The following is a 17,169-nucleotide window of genomic DNA, read 5'->3' on the forward strand; positions in this document are numbered from 1 at the left end:
GGTCAGGATGAAATCAGCAGGTTGAAGTGGGTTTTCTTGCTATCTTCTGTTTCTGGATGGGATTGCAGAACTGGTTGAGCCAGATTACTTGTCTGGGTGGCATCCCTTGGTGCATCAGAAGGCAAAGTCTGCAAAATATTTCAAGTGCTGAACTTAGGTTTTACGACAGTGATGTTATCCCCAGGGGCAACTTGGGGAGGTTGAGAATCTTGCAGCTGGAGCCTCTGGTGGCATGACTCTGAAGCCATACTTTCTAATCTTTTTTTTTTTTTTTTTTGAGATGGAGTCTTGCTCTGCCGCCCAGGCTGGAGTGCAGTGGCACAATCTTGGCTCACTGCAACCTCCGCCTCCTGGGTTCAAGCAATTCTCCTGTCTCAGCCTCCCGAGTAGCTGGGACTACAGGTTCCCGCCACCATGCCCGGCTAATTTTTGTATTTTTAGTAGAGACGGGGTTTCACCATATTGGTCAGGCTGGTCTCAAACTCCTGACCTCAGGTGAGCCACCACACCTGGCTTCTAATCTTATAGTTCATTTGTTAGTCCTACAAAGGTAGACTAGTCCTCATGCAAGAAGGGGTTCATCTCAGGAAAGGACTGTTATCATCTTAGTTTTGAAGTTAAGCTATAAACTAAATTCCTCCCAAAGTTAGTTTGGCCTACACCCGGGAATGAACAAGGACAGCTTAGAGGTTAGAAGCAAGTAGGAGTCGGTTAGATCAGATCTCTTTCACTGTTATAATTTTCTCGTTGAAATTATCGCAAAGGTGGTTTCAATTAGTTGCAGACTGTGGATCTAGGTTTCTGTAGCTCCCTTTGCAAGTCCTTCTTAGGTAGATTACCACCTCTCTTTGGGACGTGAGAGCTGTTGTCACTGATGATACAGGTTCTCAGCTAAAACTAAGAGTCCCATTTACATCTTGTTTTGCTTTAATATTTATCTCTTAGTGAATACATATACTTTTAACTCTAAGACAAGAAAGAGTTGGGCTTCAACTTTCCACTTCAAAACTTTTGAACCTGTTTTTGTTCCCCCCTCTCAGTTTTACATCTCTTGAACAGTCAGTGCAACAAGCATCTCGTTTGTAATCTCCTTGAGAATAAGTGGATGTGACTTTCAGTTTCCACTTGCTAATTTTAGTCCTTTGAGTTCTGGCCCAAAGGAAAGGAACAGACCAATCAGCATATAGATCAAAAATCAAAATGAGAAAGCTCACCAGCCGAGAAAGCAAAGGAGAGTTTTCATTCTTCTGTTGTGATAATACAATATTTCTTGCTTTTGCCTTTGTTGTGCAACATCTGTAAAAATGTGATGATGAAAAAAAACAGGTGAAAGTGAATGATTTAGGTTCTAGTCTGGGTTTTGTCACTCACTGGGTGATCTGACCAATCTTCTCCAATTGTGTTTCATCATCTGTAAAATAAGAGGGTTACACCAGTTCCGATATTATATTATTCTATCTGAAGTGATTATTAATAGTATATAGAATAATTGTACTGCTTATGTGCTTGAAATTGGTTTTGATACAATGGCTAAGTAGCAGTGATTCTGACCCTTATGAACACTTCAGTGGGCTTCATTCTTCAAAAAGAAAATGTCATATTTAAGTATTTTTAATTTTATATATTTCTGTAAATTATAGTTTAATTAAGGTTTCCTTAGAGAGCAGAAGATGGAATCCCAGAATTTGGAAAACAGCTTTTTAAAACCTCTTTGCTGATTGTGTTAGGAATTTAGTAAGGCAAAGAAGGCTGCCTGCCTACCTGTGGCTGTGGAGTCAGATGGGTGGCTCCAATACTCGGATGTTAATCTCTTTAGAAGATTATTTTTTAAAAAGAAGAAGATTACAAAGATGAAGAATATGGTATTACTTTGCAAAAATCACACCCACAGCTCTTGCCCCTAGTGTTATTTCCTATATAAACATTGAATAATGAAAAAGTCTTGCAGTAAGAGCTAAGAGCCATCAAAAGTTTCATAAACAACATTGAGTTAAAAGGGTAGTAATGTGTAAGGAAACAAAATTTTTCCATTTGGGTTTTTTCTCTCTCTTAAAAAAATAAATGTGATCCTATTGTGCTATCAGCTACATTTTGTTGGATTTATACAGTAAGTGTACCTCTTCTGTTACTTCACTAACTTAAATAACAAAGATGAAGGGGAAAAACTCATGGGATTGGGAAGGGCAGTTCTTATTTACAGTTGTATCTCTAGCTCTGAGCATAGTGCCTGGGATACGTTAGTTGGGCGTTAAATATTTGTGAAAGGAATACATTAAGAATCGGATACTGGGAAGGGGCTGTGATGAAAGAACAATTTTAGGTGACAAAATTGGAGCTGATTGCTGCTCTTATGTCTGATTATAGAGCTTTAACTATGATGGTCAAAGCAAGAGGGCTTTGAAGACAGCATAATCATCCTGTGGAATCCAAACTGCACAGAAATCGAATGAAAACATCTTTAATTAGTGTCAGGAATTGTCCTACAGTTTTAAGATGAGTGAGATTTTTTTCATGCAATTGAATCTATGCCATGAGAAGTCTACCCCACTAATCACTGAGGATGTATAAAGGTCCCAGGGAAGCTGGTGATAGTTGTACTCAGGAAACTTGCCCTTGACCTCCAAACACATCTACAGTTGCTGAACCATGAGCCACTACAGAAGCTATTATGGAGGCCTGGGCTATGGCTATGGAGGCTTTGGTGGCCGGGGCTATGGCTATGGCTGTGGCTGTGGCAGCTTCCGCAGGTTGGGCTATGGCTGTGGCTACAGAGGCTATGGATTCAGCTCCTGCCGACCATTATACTACGGAGGATATGGATTCTCTACCTTCTACTGAAGAGTGAACTCATTCTTTGGATCACTAGAATCTGTCTATCATCCTGACTTAATTCTCCTTTCAGGTCTTTTTACCCCCTCTGTCAATTGTGCAGTCATTTTCTTGATAAACCAGACAAAGCAGCAAAGGGTGCCTTGTGAACTCTTCAAAGTCAAGACTCAATTCTGGCAACAAACACAACAGAATCAGTGGCAGCAGCAAGGGGAACCTGTAGAACGACCTAGAATCCCACCTTTCAAGCTGTGAATCCCTCTCTTCCCTTATTAATATATCAACATGGCACCAACTCTTCTATTTTAGTAAACTAATTTTAATAGTAGAGCAAATTTAGTTTATTTTTTTTTTTTCTGTTTTACTGTGGTAAGAACACTTAACATGAGATCCACCCTCCTAACAACTTTTTGAGTCAACCATGCATTATTGTCGACTACAGGTACAATACTGTATAGCTAATCTGTAAGGTCCGTTCACCTTGCCTGACTGAAACTTCAGCCTCTTTGTCAGTAACTCCCTAGTTCTCCTTTCACCCAGCCCCTGGTAACTGCCATTCTACTCTTGGATTCTACAAATTTCACTCTTTTGGATGCCTCATGTAAAGTGGAATTGGGCAGTTATTTGTCTTTCTGTGGCTGGTATATCTCACTTGGTTTCATTTCTATTGATTCGTTTCACAGAACCAGACCCAAGCTTCCAGGGTCTGTGTGTGTGCATTCACCATTGTATATTCTGTGGTCATGACAATACCTGGCATGTATAAGGCAGTCAAGAATATTTGTGGATTAAGAAACTTGCTCATCGGTGTTATAATATAAAATCATTTTTAATCTGTCCAGTAGTTTGGGGATAATTTGGGGTTAATGGTGTTCTTTTATAACTCTCCACCCTCTTCTCACCCCATTTCCTCTTATACACACACATACTCACACACTCACACACTCTGATCAAACATCTCTTACCCTGGGTGGAATTTATTTTTGCCCCAGCAGCTGATAAAAAACCTCAACAGTAGCACTCCATAGGTACACCCTTACAGGGTCAGGCAGAATGCCTTGCATTTTGTCAAGACACATAAATGAAAACTTACTTGCTTTCAAGGCAAGCTACAGATACTTGCCACATAACTGGAAAATGTGCACATTTGGACTTCACCATAAACAACCTAATGTCTATCAATGGTATAATGGAAAAATAAATTGCAGTATAGTCTTACAATGGAATATTACACAGCAATGACAATGGCCAAACTAGAGCTATAGGCAACAACATGGCTGAACCTCATGATCATAACGTGGAGTGAAAGAACCCAGGCATAAAAGAATAAATACAGTATGAGTCCATTTATTTAAGTTTTTAGGCAAGAAAAACGAGATTACAGGGTTAGAAGTCAGGATAGTTGTTACCTTTGGGAAGATAGTATTCATGGGAAGGCTCGAGGGGGACTTCTGAGGTGCTGGCAATTTTCCATGTTTTGATCTGGAAGTGGTTACATGGAGGTTCTTTCTAAGTTATTAAATTTATGTTGTATGTATTTTTCAGCATGTTTGTTATATTTCAATTTAAAGTGGTCTAAAAATTGATAATATTCCATGACTTCAAAAATGCCTTCTAGGAGCAGATAGTTCAGATAGTTCAAGTTTTTTTGAGGACCTACTTTGTATTACATGCTGGCTACGACATACGGAAATTTCAAATGAATAGTCCATCGCTTTTGGTGTCAAGAAACTCAAAATACAGCAGCCCATAATGGAGGCATAGGTGGGGAAGGGAGGTCTTTGAAAAGGGAGTGGTGAGTTTCTATTCCAGAATTTAGGAGAAGATTAGGAAAGTTTCTCCTAATGTGTCTAAGCCTCAACTTTAGGATATATACATGTTATTAGTATTGTTAGTCACAAATCTAATCGTATCTGAAAGAATAAGACCTAAAGAAAGTTAAACAGTAACGACAAAGAAAATCAAGTAAAAAACATGAATTAAGAAACTTGTTACCTATGGGTTTCTCTCTTTAGCTTACATAGGAAGTGCATTTTGCTCAATGGACACAGAGTATATTCGCTGAGTGTGCCGCGGGTGATATGAGTAGGAGATGTGTATGATTAACAGAGAAAACAAATCTAGCTCAATAGTGACAAAACTTCAAAGGGAATTTTGATGCCTAAAAATTGTTCTGGATGATTTTGAAAATTATATAATAGTCTAAATTATTCTTTCGAATATCGTGAGAAAATTTGTTATGCTGATAGGAAAGATGCAAATATATTAACAAAAATGGTGTTTGCCATTCCTTTAATTAATTTATCTACTCTATTAAAATGGTTTGGATAAGTAAAGATATACAGTTACTAATATCCTTTGTGTTTCTCAAAGATATTTTAGGCAACAGTATTCATGATTTTATATAAAGCCTTCAGCATTTCAGTAGTGTTGCCTGATGTGTTTGGGATAGCTGATCGGAGATTTAACAAAATTGACGTTGATATCAAACATTCCTCATGCTAATGAATATGTCTGAAAAATGTATATGGAAAAACAATCACTTGAGAACTAGGAGTTACTCATGAGGGTGATAAACATAGTGATCAGCACAAATCTTGGCCAGGCAGTTGCTTTTATAACCCTATTGGCAGCTAGTATCTTCCATTTGACAGAAATAATATACCACATATGAACCTCTCAGTAAATTCAACTTTCCCCAAATGCCTGCTGAGATTTATCTTGCACAGAATGGATTAAACTTTCAAGGCTTAGAAGAAAAATGTACATTCATCCCCAACTCACCAGCTAAATAGAATGCCAAGCTCACGTCTTACATGAAAGGAAGCCTTTAAGAACGATTCGGATGACCCACAGAGAGATGACATTCTTTACCCCCCATGATGCCAGGACTGGAGGCTTTAAAACACCTGTTTGTGCTGGAACCTAATTGGCACTAATCCTATGTGGCAAAATAAGCTGGGGTCTGATAAGGTTCAGAACATTGGTTAGGAATAATTTTTCAGTGTTGCTTAAAATTAGTATTTTTTTATTTTTATTTTATTTTTTGAGACAGGTCTTACTCTGTCACCCAGGCTGTAGTGCAGTAGCATGGTCTCGGCTCACTGCAACCTCTGCCTCCTGGGCTCAAGTGATTCTCATGCCTCAGCCTCCCGAGTAGCTGGGGAGCATGCACCTCCATGCCCGGCTAATTTTTGTATTTTTGGTAGAGACAGGGTTTCACCATGTTGCCTAGACTGGTCTTGAACCCCTGAGCCTCAAGCAATTCACCTGCCTCAGCCTCCTGAAGTGCTGGGATTACAGGTGTGAGCCACTGCATCCAGCCAAAATTAGTATTTTTAAAATTAAACTTTGGTGACTACTATCTGGGAGTGCTTGGAAGTAGTAAAACAAAACAAAACAAAATCTCTGTGCATTTTGTAAATGCCCCTGATTTATTGGCTATTATCTATTATTAGTTGACAGTAAATGATAAATATCTATAAATAAAGAAGTAAGTTTTTGCTAGTTCCTCTATAATGTCTAATTTGTGTTGTAGGTAATTTGAAACAGTTGAATCCCAATTGACTTCAGATCAGGAAATATTTGTGTTTATGATTTGGAATAATGTTTTGGTATTAGGATGATACAGACTATGCTGCAGTAACAAGTACACCCTTAAATCTCAGGCTTAATCCAGTAAAGTTATTTATGACTCTTGTCTAAGTCTTACTCAGTGAGTCACTTCTCCTTGGAGCTCTCCTATAGTGACTCAGGGATCTGGGCTGCTATGTCTTATAGCTCTGCTATCTCATTGTTCTAGCCACACTAAAGGGAGAGAAGAGAACATAGAGAAAACATGCCTGCCTTTGACTGCTTTGGATGAGATGAAACACATTAGTTCTGCTCCTTTTCCCATTAGCAAGTATTCAACCTTTTGTCTCTGTGTGCCCCGAAAAGGGAGAATTGGTGGTCTTTCCACAGTTACTTTTCTGGATTGTTTTGCATATCTTAGGGACCCCTTGCTCCATTTCTCTTTTAAATTTATTGTAGCTCAAACATACATATGATGGAGATGTGGAAAGATCAGGGGTAAATTTTCCACACTTGATAGAAAGTTTTTCTAGGCTGATACCTTTTTTGTCACTCTAAAACGGTACAAGCTGCCTTATTGGAACTCCAAGTCTTAAATAAGTATCTAGATTCATATATCTATGTACTTTCATATCATTATATGTTATAGGTATTAAATCTACAAAGTATTTGAATTTAAATCTTATAAACATAGCAAAGATGTCTATATTTTCAAAATCGTAGGTTTTAAAAATAAATCTAGAGAGAGAGCACCGAATCCCTCATTAAATGGATGAATTTCGTCAGGAGTAACCTTGCCAAATGGTTTAGGGTACATGAGGGTAGGAACTAAAGCTTATCTGATAATTATTAATTTATTTCTTCAGTTTTCCTGTGGCGTCTTCCTGTGTCTCAGCAATTATGATAAAAACATTCAAAGATGTATAGCTCAAAGTCTCTCTTTTCCTTATTCCCATTTCTATCTATGTAACTCAGTTTGTACCATCTTCTTTCTCCACCTGGCCTTAACCATCTGCACCAAGAAAAAAAAATCCCATTTTCATAATAGCATTTTGGCAGGTTAGGACTTTCACTGAAGTTTCAGGGTGGGAGGGGCACAGAGTGTGATGGAAAAATGATCAGGTAAGGCCATTTCCTCCACCGTCTTGCCTTGGAGCCCATTCTTACCAGCCTAGCTTTGCCCAAGCTCACACTCTCCATGTGTGACCCATTCATTATATGAATCTTTAAGAAAGTGATTCTGTTTCTGGATCTCCTTGAGAAAAATCCCTTTCTGCTCTTTTCTTTAGGACCCCGGAAATTTTAGAAAACAGACTTTTCTCCATTTTGTCATATTTTATATCTTGTGTACTTCCTAATAAGCTTTCAGGTGATTTACACTAAAACAAAGTATCACATTAAAACCATCAAGCATCAGAGACAAAGGACAAGAGGCAGGGCAACTATGCTAGATAACCTAGGCTAAGGGAAAACTGTAATTGAGTTAAGAAAAACGTAGCTCCAAGCTTCCTAGCTGCCAAAGTCATTAAGGAAACTAATTAATCTTCATTTTAGTTGATTGAAATGCTTGCTTTTTTTTTTAGTTTGCCATGACTCTTCTTAATTTCGGCTGTGTTACCCAATGTTTGGCCCAGCTTTATTTCACTTATCTCTTTAATGTACATTGCTTCTATGTTTTCATTCATTGACCCAAATCAGTTTGAGTAAATTCATTAACACAGTCTCATTGGCTCAAGTCAATGAAAGAAACATTGACAAAACAGGGCCAAATATAGCTTTATAGTATGTTTTTGGGATGACTTTCAATGTTATTCATTCATTCATCTTTCAAATATTTGCAAACACTGGCATGTCTTGGGCACTGTGCAAAGTATATGGGAAGTGGTAGTTGGTACCCCTGCTCCTAAGTAGATTGTAATCTACAGAAAGTGAAGCTTGAGAAGTTTAGCAATTTAATCTGACTTTAAACAGAAACCCACTCAAATTACGGAGCTGGAATTTGAAAGCAAATCAGTCTTCACCAAAACCTATATTACTGACTTTTATCTGCTACTTTCTTTGTGACAGGCAGAATTTCTACAATGGCCTCCATAAAAATGCCCTGCCCTGATTCATGGGCACTGGGAATAGGATGAGATAACACTATCATAATTGTGTTATGTTACATGGCACATGACCTTGCAATGATCTGGTTAGGTCTGATCTAATCACACGAGTTTTTTTTTTTTTTTTTTTTTGAGACGGAGTCTTGCTCTGTCGCCCAGGCTGGAGTGCAGTGGCACGATCTCAGCTCACTGCAAGCTCCACCTCCCAGGTTCATGCCATTCTCCTGCCTCAGCCTCCCGAGTAGCTGGGACTACAGGTGCCCACCACCACGCCCAGCTAATTTTTTGTATTTTTAGTAGAGACGGGGTTTCACCATGGTCTCGATCTCCTGACCTCGTGATCCGCCTGCCTTGGCCTCCCAAAGTACTGGGATTACAGGCACGAGCCGCCGCACCTGGCTCATCACGTGAGTTCTTAAAAGCAGAACGTTTTCTCTGCTGATAGCAGAAGTCAGAGATTCAAAGCATGGAGGAGATTCAACACATTGTTGCTAACTTTGACGATGGAGTGGACTCCATATGAAGGGATGCAGGTGCTGCTTAGAAGCAGAGAGATACTCCCACCTAACAGCCAGCAAGTAAATGGGAACCACAGACCTACATCCACAGAGAGCTGAATTCTGTCAACAAACTGAACAAGTTTAGAATTAGATTCTTCTCCAGAACCTCCAGTTAAAGGCCCAGACTGGCTGATGCCTTGACTTTGGTTTTGTGAAAATCTAAGCAGAGAACCCAGCCAAGCTTACTGAATTTCTGACCTACAGAACTGTGAGATAATAAAATGTGTTGTTTTAAGCTGCTAAATTTTGGTTATTGTGTTTTGCACCAATAGAAATCTAATACATCCTCTCAGATTAAAAAGAAACCACTAATCCCCTCTCATTGGGCAATTCATGAATCAGAATAGCTGGATCTCTTATCTTCTACCCATTTCCCCCATATATTTCTAGGGTTATCAAGAGAAAATTCCTTGGAATCCAATCTCAGCTGTACTTCCGATTCGCCATTTGAATGACTCTTCATGCTCAGCCAGGTGTTCTGGTAACTGTTTCTCTTTGGGGAGCCAGGAATGGCCATTGACCAGTTGGGAAACCAAAGCTCAGAGGAAGCTTATGTAAGATCATATAGAAAATTGGTGGCAGATCAGCCGGGCGTGGTGGCTCACACCTGTAATCCCAGCACTTTGGGAGTCTGAGGCAGACGGATCACCAGGTCAGGAAGATGGAGGCCATCCTGGCTAACACGGTGAAACCCCGTCTCTACTAAACGTACAAAAAAAATTAGCCAGGTGTGGTGGCGGGCACCTGTAGTCCCAGCTACTCGGGAGGCTGAGGCAGGAGAATGGCGTGAACCTGGGAGGCAGAGCTTGCAGTGAGTCTAGATTGTACCACTGCACTCCAGCCTGGGCGACAGAGCAAGACTCTATCTCAGAAAAAAAAAAAAAAAAGAAAAAAAAAAAAAGAAAATTGGTGGTAGATAGATCTGGTTTGTTTAAATGTGTTTTATTTTAAAATTTCTTCTTTCCTTTAGGAAGCAGAGGTCTACTCTTTTGAGCAAGATAATTCTGAAGGTGAATTTAACATCTGATGCAGCTGTAACACTTACGTAGGGAAATACTTTTCTACTCTCATTTTCAGGCTTACTTTATTACCACAGCCTCTCGGGTTTTGCCAGCAAAATGTCTTTTTGTGACCTCAATTATATGCTGTCGATTTGTTTAAGCCACGCTATTTCCACCTCATTACTGATTCAACTTGTTGGCATTGGATAGACCCTCACATTCATTGTTATATGAATAGACACTTAAAACCATTTTGATGTAGTAAAAGAAAGTAACTAAATTTAGGTTACTAAAGAAAACTCCTGCTGAAATCTTTGACCCTGAGCTCCAAAGAGCATAGTATAAATGCTGGGTAAACTATTTTTGTCCTCTGCTTTATAAATGAGTTCCTTTCTTTCTTCCATTGAGTACTGTTCAGCACAGCTGCTATTTTTAGAGCCGAAAAAAAAAAAGAGGGGAACTGAAAATAAAGAAATAAAACCTTGTCTGAAACACCTAAGTGTGTGAATCATGGCCTGCCTCCTGCATAGACTGTGTGTAGCTGCTAAGTAATTTATGAATGAGGGAGTGTGGACCAGGGATGGCATCAACAAAAAGAACTAAGACTGATGGATTCTATTTCTAGTTCCAAACTGATGATGAAACGACTTCAGATAAGTCACTTTAACTTCTTTGGGACCTCTACCTGTAAAATAGGAAGAAACTCCTTTTTTTCTTGACAATGATATAAAGACCTGCTTAGCTTCTTACCTTTGCAGACTTCTCATTTAAGGCTTGATTCTCTGAAGCTCCTCCTTTGATATTCAACCCTGTACAACAGCAATGGGATCCATGCTTTTCCTTGGGACAAAGGAACTCAGGACAATAATTCAAATGATTCAGCCTTAGTGCTGGTTCATTTGGAGTATTAGCCCTGGTTGGGTTCTGGCTTTGTTCTGTGTGATCTAGCCCTTTCCTGTGACCTCATTCTGGTAACTGGATCCCCAGATTGTTTTATTACATCTGAGCCTCTCCATTGGTTTTCAATCTGCTATGCCACTTCCTCTGAGACTAAGGTTCTGCAGCTGATCCTTTTTGTCCCTGCTGTCATATTTCAGCCAGAGTATCCAGTCTAGGTAAGGTTTCAACTCTTTGTCCATCTATGCCACTACTTCTTTTTTTTTTTTTTTTTTTTTTTGAGATGGAGTCTCGCTCTGTTGCCCAGGCTGGAGTGCAGTGGTGCAATCTTGGCTCATTGCAAGCTCCACCTCCCGGGTTCACGCCATTCTCCTGCCTCAGCCTCCCGAGTAGCTGGGAGTACAGGCGCCCACCACCATGCCCGGCTAATTTTTTGTATTTTTTTTTTTTTTAGTAGGGACAGAGTTTCACCATGTTAGCCAGGATGGTCTCGATCTCCTGACCTTGTGATCTGCCCACCTCAGCCTCCCAAAGTGCTGGGATTACAGGCGTGAGCCACCGCACCCGGCCATATGCCACTACTTCTTGAAAGACAATCCTTAAAGACAATTCATTAAAAAATTTTAAATTCAATGTTGGGGAAACCCCCAAAATACTTGTAAAATATGCATAAAATATAAAGACTAACGATACAGTGAACATCTGGAGTGTCCCACCTGGTTACCACCACTACCACTACCAAAAAAAAAAATTATTGTTACCATTGAAGTCCTTGTCCCATTCCCTTTCCTCTCTACTCAGAGGAAACCACCCTGGCTAAATTAACTTGTGTTCATCTCTGTCTCTTTCTCTTTTTTTTTTTTTTTTTTTTTTGGGACTGAGTCTCGCTCTGTTGCCCAGGCTGGAGTGCAGTGGCGCAATCTTGGCTCACTGCACTCTCCGCGTTCCAGGTTCACGCCATTCTCTTGCCTCAGCCTCTCGAATAGCTGGGACTACAGGTGCCCACCACCACGTCCAGCTAATTTTTTGTATTTTTAGTAGAGACGGGGTTTCACCATGTTAGCTAGGATGGTCTTGATCTCCTGACCTCGTGATCTGCCCGCCCCGGCCTCCCAAAGTGCTGGTATTGTAGGTGTGAGCCACCGCACCCGGCCTCTCTCCCTCTTTTTGTAACTTTAGTTTTCCCAGATGGTATATCCCTAAGTAACATATTATTTGATGTATATTTTTGAACTTTATATAGATAAATTATAGTGTATGTGTTACAATATTTCCTTTTCTAGTTCAGCATTATGTCTCTGAGATACTCCCATGTTTTTACATTTACCTGTAATTTATTAATTGTCACTTCTAGAAGGCAGTGTTTTCATTGATGACTCTCACATAGTTTGTTACCTCTGCTATCCTTGATGAACATTTGGATTTTTCCTATTTTTATTTATGAAAAGGACTGCTATGAATATGCACCTGTCTTCTAGAAGAAGCACTTGCTGGTTGATACAGTCTTCAAAGATGCTTGTCTCAATTTATAATCCCACCAGAAGGATAATTCCATATCCTTGCCAACATTAGATTTTGTCAGGCTGTTTAACTTTTGTCAGTCTGGAAGTCATAATATAGAACCTAATTGTGGTTTGAATTTTTATTTTCTTGGCGATTAACAAAACTAAGAATCTTACTTGTATTTTTTTGGTCCTTTGGATTTTCTCTTAACTGAAGAACTGTTTAAATTTTTTGTTTCAGTTTCCTACCAGTCATTTGCTTTTTAAAATGATTTGCAGAAGTTCTTTGCTCAGTTACTGTTGCTTTGTCGGTAACATCTAGGGCAAACTTTTTTTTTTTCCAGTTTGTGGGTTGTCTTTTTATATTTCATATCTTTTAGGACCAAAAATCCTTAATTTTAATTTAGCTAATTTATCTCTTTTAAAAAATGACTTGCATGTTTTGCATCTTAAGACAATTTTCCTGGCCCAGTGTGGTGGCTCCTGCCTGTAATCCCAGAACTTTGTAAGGCCAGTGTGGGAGGATTGCTTGAGGTCAGGAGTAAGACCAGCTTCAGCAACATGTTGAGACCCCATATCTACCAAAAAAAAAAAAAAAGACTTTTTTCCTTCTCCTCGTATCACAAATATGTTGTCCTATATTTTGACTAAAAGTTGCATAGTTTTGCCTTTCATATTTATGTCTTTAATCTATCTGGAATCTGTTTCTGTGCAAGAGGTTAAAAAGGGCTTTGATTTAATTTTTTCCACACCAATAACAATTGTCTAAGTGATGTTTATTTAAAGTCTATTCTTTTCCCACTGGTGTGCAATGCCAGCTCTGACATAAATCAAGTTTCAAGTCTGTTTCATTGATCCATTTGCTTTTCCCTATGATAATCCTACAGTGTCATGAATGTAAACATTTTGTAAGAATTCTTGATATCTGGTAAAGCAAGCTTCACTAACTTGTTGTCTTAAAATGTCTTGGTTGTCCTGGCTCAGTGTTTTTCCATATATATTTTGGAAATTTCTTTTGACAAGTTAAATAGACACACATACACACAAATTCATTGCAACGTATATTGTAAATGCCTTTAATCTATTATGAATTTGCAGAGAACTGACTTGTTTTATATTGCTGCTTCTAATCCATGGACATGGTATATCTTGTATTTGAAGTCTTTTAATAATTAATATGTCTATCATAGTCTTATGCATATTTTGCTCAATTTATTGTTAGGAGTACACACACATTTGCTATGATTAATCATGATATGGGATTTTAATTGTGTGCACTTGAATTGTATTTGGCTATTCTCAGCACACTTCATCATTTTCATTCCATGCTATGATAAATCATTAATATTCTCATTTGTGAAGTCTAGATCAGGTCTATTTTCCTGTCTTCCCTCCCACTTTAATTGGATAGTCTTTATTTTTTCTTACTTGTTAATAGACATTACATTAAAAAAATTAAATTATGAATGTACATTTTTGTCATATATAAAGATATAAATATATTTACTCTCCACATAGAGTAAATATCTGTTTCTACTAATGGCTTGCCATTTTACTTTTTATTTCTGAATGAACCATGTATAAGTATATATAATTTTGGCATATATAAAAACACACACACACATGTGAACACGTATATGATTTTTACATTGCTATTTGGAAGATTGGTCTGTAATTTTTCATTCTTATAATGTCCTTGCCAGTTTTTCATACAAAGTGATACTAGCTTTATCAAATGAACTGGGGAGTGTCTCTCCTTTTACTCTTAGAAACTTACCTTTTCAGGAATTAACTTATTCCCAGAGGTGGCTAATCAAATAAACTACATGGAAATAATATTTTCTTTTTAGAGAGTTGTTTCTTACTTATTCAATTCAAAAAAATGTTAATAAGCATATTGTTTTTTAGTTGTTCTCTAGGCCATTTTGTAAATTATATTTTTCAATGATCTGCTCATCTGTTTTCATATTTATTAGTACTGTTATTGTCTTTTTAATATGCATAGTATCTATAATTTTGGTTAATGTTCATTCCAATATTATTTATTCTCTCTCTTTTTTTTAGATTAAACTTGTTAGAGGGCTGTCAGTTTTATTATTCTTTCAAATAACCAAGTTCTCACATCACCATTCCTTTCTATTATGTGTTTGCTTTCCTCTATTATATCCCCTTAGCACTCTTTGGATATGTAGATAAATTTTCAGCTTATTGACTTTTCTATTATAATCACATTACTTTATAAATTTAACTCTACATACCACTTTACCTTTATATCACAAGTTTTATGGGGCATGTGCTATTTTTGTTATTTCAATTCCTAGTATTTTATAATTTCTCTTGTGATTTCTTCTTTGACCTATGAGTTATTAAATTTGTGCATTTCAATTCCCAAACATATGGGAGTTTTCCTGTATGTTTTTGTCATTATAAGTAACAATTAAATTGACTTTTGGTTGAAAAGTGATCTATATGAGATCAATTATTTGACATGTTTAAAGACTTTAAGAGGTGGTCAGTTTTAAAATCTTTTTAAATATAAATATTCTTCATGTTCTTGAAAATAATGTATTTTGAAGATATAGTGCTCCATATATGCACATAAGATAATGTTTTGGGTAGTGTTCAATCTGTATCCTTACCAATTTACTTTCTGTCTGATCTAGTGTCAGAAAAAGTATGTTAAAATATTGTGCTATAGGCCGGGCACGGTGGCTCACGCTTGTAATCCCAGCACTTTGGGAGGCTGAGGCGGGCGGATCACGAGGTCAGGCAATCAAGACCGCGGTGAAACCCCGTCTCTACTAAAAATACAAAAAAAAATTAGCCGGGCGTGGTGGCGGGCGCCTGTAGTCCCAGCTACTCTGAGAGGCTGAGGCGGGAGAATGGCGTGAACCCGGGAGGCAGAGCTTGCAGTGAGCCGAGATTGCGCCACTGCACTCCAGCCTGGGCGACAGAGCAAGACTCCATCTCAAAAAAAAAAAAAAAAAAAAAAAAAATTGTGCTATAATGGTAGAAGTGCCTATTTTTTTTCTGTACTTCTCTGAATTTTTGTTTTAAATATTTTGAAGCTATGTTATTTACTGCATTATTGTATCATAACACCTTTGACATTGATGCCTAAGAGAATTGAGTTTATAGATATATATAAACTCAATGTATATAGATATATATATCTCAATATATATAACTCAATATATAGACAGAAAGAATTGAGTTTATATATATTAAATATATACACACACACATATATTATATATATATTTGGCTAGATTAGGGTTAATTTTCAGTGGACAATGCTCAACTCTGCAAAAGATCTTTCCATTGTCTAGACATTTATATCAATGTACATTTGAGGTATACAAATAAAGCTTAAATAAGTGATATGTGTAAATTATTAGCTTTGTTCTTCGATGGTGGGAAGGGGTTAGGTTTGTGCTTTTGTTGGATTCATTAAATAGGGTTACTATCATTTTTTAAAACATATGTGATGCATTTGCTTGTTTATGACTCTGAGTCCATTTTGTCCTCAGAGGGGAAAAACATGATGCTGGGGACCATGAGTCAAGGATGAAAGAAGGAAAAGAGAAGGAACAGTGCGATAGGATCCAGTTGGTTTGTAGCAGGACAAGCCGCAGACAAAACCCCTCAGACACCGAGTTAAAGAAGGAAGCAGTTTATTTGGCGGGGAGCATTGGCAGGACTCCTGTCTCAATAGCTGAGCTCCCTGAGTGAGCAATTCCTGTCCCTTTTAAGGGCTCACAACTCTTAAGGGGTTGTGTGTGAGAGAGTCGTGATCGATTGAGCAAGCAGGGGGGTGCGTGACTGGGGGCTGCATGCACCGGTAATTAGATAAGAACAAAACAGGACAGGGATTTTCACAGTGCTTTTCTATACAATGTCTGTAATCTATAGATAACATAACCAATTAGGTCAGGGGTCGATCTTTAACTTCCAGGGCCCAGGGTGTGGCGCCGGGCTGTCTGCCTGTGGATTTCATTTCTGCCTTTTAGTTTTTACTTCTTTCTTTGGAGGCAGAAATTGGGCATAAGACAGTATGAGGGGTGGTCTCCTCCCTTAGATTAATGTCGTAACAGCCTCCTTTCCTTTGAAGCTTCTTGGTTCCTTAAGGATGTAGGAAGAAGACAGGTTTTGAGAAAATTTCACTTTCAAGGGAAATACTATTGCTCCAGTTTCAACCATCATTCAAGAAATCCTTAAATAATATTCTACAGGGTGTGGACATGAATAACACTAAGTGTTGGACACCTAGACCAGCATTTTTGAAATCTTAGCTTGGTGGCACCATTTCATAAAGTCCAGGCTACCTTTAATCCTAAACATATTCAGAATGTGATAGCAATTACCCATAGTTTTGAAGATATGAAAAAACAATACATTCTTAAACTGACAGCAAAGTTTCTTTGGAAGTGCTTTATCAGGAATGAAAATGATGAAGTGTGCTGAGAATATGCAAATACAATTCAAGTGCACACAATTAAAATCCCAAGATGTGTTTTATGATAAATCATTTCACTGCAGTAGCAAGAATTAGCAATAGGAATTCAAATTGATAATTATGATTATATGATTTTTAGAATAGCTGACAATTTTCCATTTTCATCTACTCTTTGAAATAAAAAGAAGAGTATAATATCTTAAAACCAATCTATAAAAGGCAGATTGTATTTCAAATGTACAGGAA

The 17,169-nt window shown here is 38.0% G+C and overlaps 1 protein-coding gene and 1 long non-coding RNA gene across 2 annotated transcripts in view; both read left to right on the forward strand.

Moving 5' to 3' along the window:
• Positions 1–2,489: 2,489 nt before the first annotated feature.
• On the forward strand, positions 2,490–4,673 carry KRTAP19-8 (keratin associated protein 19-8). The gene has a single exon (XM_055279471.2). The coding sequence runs from the start codon at positions 2,647–2,649 to the stop codon at positions 2,836–2,838; it is 192 nt and encodes a 63-aa protein (XP_055135446.1). The 5' UTR covers positions 2,490–2,646; the 3' UTR covers positions 2,839–4,673.
• A 5,271-nt stretch (positions 4,674–9,944) lies between these two features.
• The window catches only part of LOC129482915 (uncharacterized), a 165,652-nt gene continuing 158,427 nt past the window's right edge, over positions 9,945–17,169 (forward strand). The window contains exon 1 of the long non-coding RNA XR_010121202.1: positions 9,945–11,183. This is a non-coding gene — a long non-coding RNA (uncharacterized lncRNA). The remainder of the gene's footprint in view (positions 11,184–17,169) is intronic.

This window comes from Symphalangus syndactylus, chromosome 5, assembly GCF_028878055.3.
Source record: "Symphalangus syndactylus isolate Jambi chromosome 5, NHGRI_mSymSyn1-v2.1_pri, whole genome shotgun sequence".
NCBI lineage: Eukaryota > Metazoa > Chordata > Mammalia > Primates > Hylobatidae > Symphalangus > Symphalangus syndactylus.